This window comes from Echinops telfairi, unplaced genomic scaffold (genome assembly GCF_000313985.2).
Source record: "Echinops telfairi isolate 266 unplaced genomic scaffold, ASM31398v2 ScPeMD7_29;HRSCAF=101, whole genome shotgun sequence".
Taxonomy (NCBI): Eukaryota; Metazoa; Chordata; class Mammalia; order Afrosoricida; family Tenrecidae; genus Echinops; species Echinops telfairi.
Window position 1 is genome coordinate 9,875,106 of NW_022103926.1, and position 1,706 is coordinate 9,876,811.

The window sequence follows — 1,706 nt, forward strand, 5'->3', positions numbered from 1 at the left end:
CCTGAGAGCCCACCACCTGTGCGCCTGCCCACCCTACATCCCCAGGCCACTCGCCATGGGCGGCTGCTTCTCCAAGCCTAAGCCAGGTGCCTGCTCCCTCCCCTCCCTCCTTCCCTTCCCCCTGCCCCTGCCTTGCACTTGGTGGGACTTGAAGTAGGTCAAGCCAGACTGGAGCAGCTCGGAATGTTAATGCGCCCGAGATGGGAGCCAGCAGGGAGGGGCTTGGAGCTGTTCACTTTGCTCCCTTCAAGTGGGCCCCCCTCTTTTGTTTGGTGCTTTGGGTGCTGAGGAGGTAGCGGCTGGAACCTTCTTGGAAAGGGGAGACGAGGGTGCCTTCTGCCCAGGGGTGGGGATGGGGGCCATGTCCCCCCACCCCCCAGGGCTGGAGAGCATCCCTCAGTGGCTGTGTGACCCAGGGCACTCAAGTTACCTATCTGTGTCTCAGTTTCCCTGTCTTTAAATTGGCTCCCAGGATTCTGCCTTTTTGACTTCCTGTGTGACCTTGAGCCTCCAGCTTGGCCTCTTTGGGCAGATTTCCTCATGTGCACTGGAAACCCTTCCCTTGGCCTGACCCTGCTGGCTCTGGCCAGGGGTGGGGTTGTATGTCCTGAGAACCGGACCCACTCCTTACTAGAGACCCGTCTCTATTGGGCACTTCCTGTGGACCCCACTTTCCTTCCTCGTGACAAGCAGAGAGGCAAGGGTGCCCAGCACCCCTCCAGGGCCCCGCTTGGTCTGCCCCGCCCAGCCAGCTCACCCCAGCTCCCCTTACCTGATACACATCCGGCTCCATTACCTTGGAACCTGTCAGCTGTCTCTTTCTTTCCCTGAGTCTGAGTGGGAACCCAGTGAAGCAGGGGGGAGCCCATGCCTGTCCATCCTCCCTGACTCCTGAGCCGTGGGCTGCTTGGCCTCAATCCTGCTGCCCTCTTGTCTCTGGGGGTGACTGGGGCTCAGGCCACTCATTGTTCTGACCCTAGCCTTCCCCCTGAGACAGTGCCAGGAGGAAGCCAGCTGGCACTGATCAGGTGCCTGCAGGACTCATGGGCTGGCGTGAAACTCGGAGCAAGTGCCACCTGCATTGTCTTTTAAAGGACCTCACAGGCTGGCTTTCTTGGAGACACCCCCCCACTGCTGTCAAGTCCATTTCCACCCATGGTGATCCTAAAGGGCTGGGGGAATGGCTCCCCAGGGTTTCAGAAACTGTCAGTCTTTTCAGAAGCAACCTCATCATTCTCCTTTGGAACGACTGGTAGGTATGAACTGCTGATTTTATGGTTAACAGCCCAGCGCTTTGCCCACGATACCACCAAGCCTGGCTACGTTCACCACTCCATAGGTGGTGTAAGAACTCAGGTGCTTGAGTCCAAACCCAGGGCTGCCCCTTCTTAGCCGGCTGGCCTCCCCCAAACCAAACTCCTTGCCATCGAGTCAATTCGAATTCATAGTGACCCTCTACAGCAGGGTAGAACTGACCCCTGTGAATTTCTGAGCCTGTAACTCATTAGAAGAGTCCTGGTGGCATCATGGTGATATGTTGGGTTGCGAACCACAAGGTCAGCAGTTTGAAACCACCAGCTGCTCCATGGGAGAAAGACAGGGCTTTCTACTCCCATTAAGGGTCACAGTCTCAGAAACTCACAAGGGCAGTTCTGCCCTGTCCTATGCAATCGATATGAGTCAGCATCAACTCAATGGCAGTGAGG

At 57.2% G+C, this 1,706-nt stretch overlaps 1 protein-coding gene across 7 annotated transcripts in view; it reads left to right on the forward strand.

Moving 5' to 3' along the window:
- Window positions 1-6: 6 nt before the first annotated feature.
- The window catches only part of AIFM3 (apoptosis inducing factor mitochondria associated 3), a 16,633-nt gene continuing 14,933 nt past the window's right edge, over window positions 7-1,706 (forward strand). For all 7 annotated transcript variants that reach the window (XR_006680026.1, XM_045289666.1, XM_045289667.1 and 4 more), the window contains exon 1: window positions 7-86. Coding sequence is in view for 6 of the 7 variants with exons in the window: in XM_045289666.1 (XP_045145601.1) it covers window positions 56-86 (31 nt within the window). In the remaining variant the exon portion in view is untranslated. The remainder of the gene's footprint in view (window positions 87-1,706) is intronic.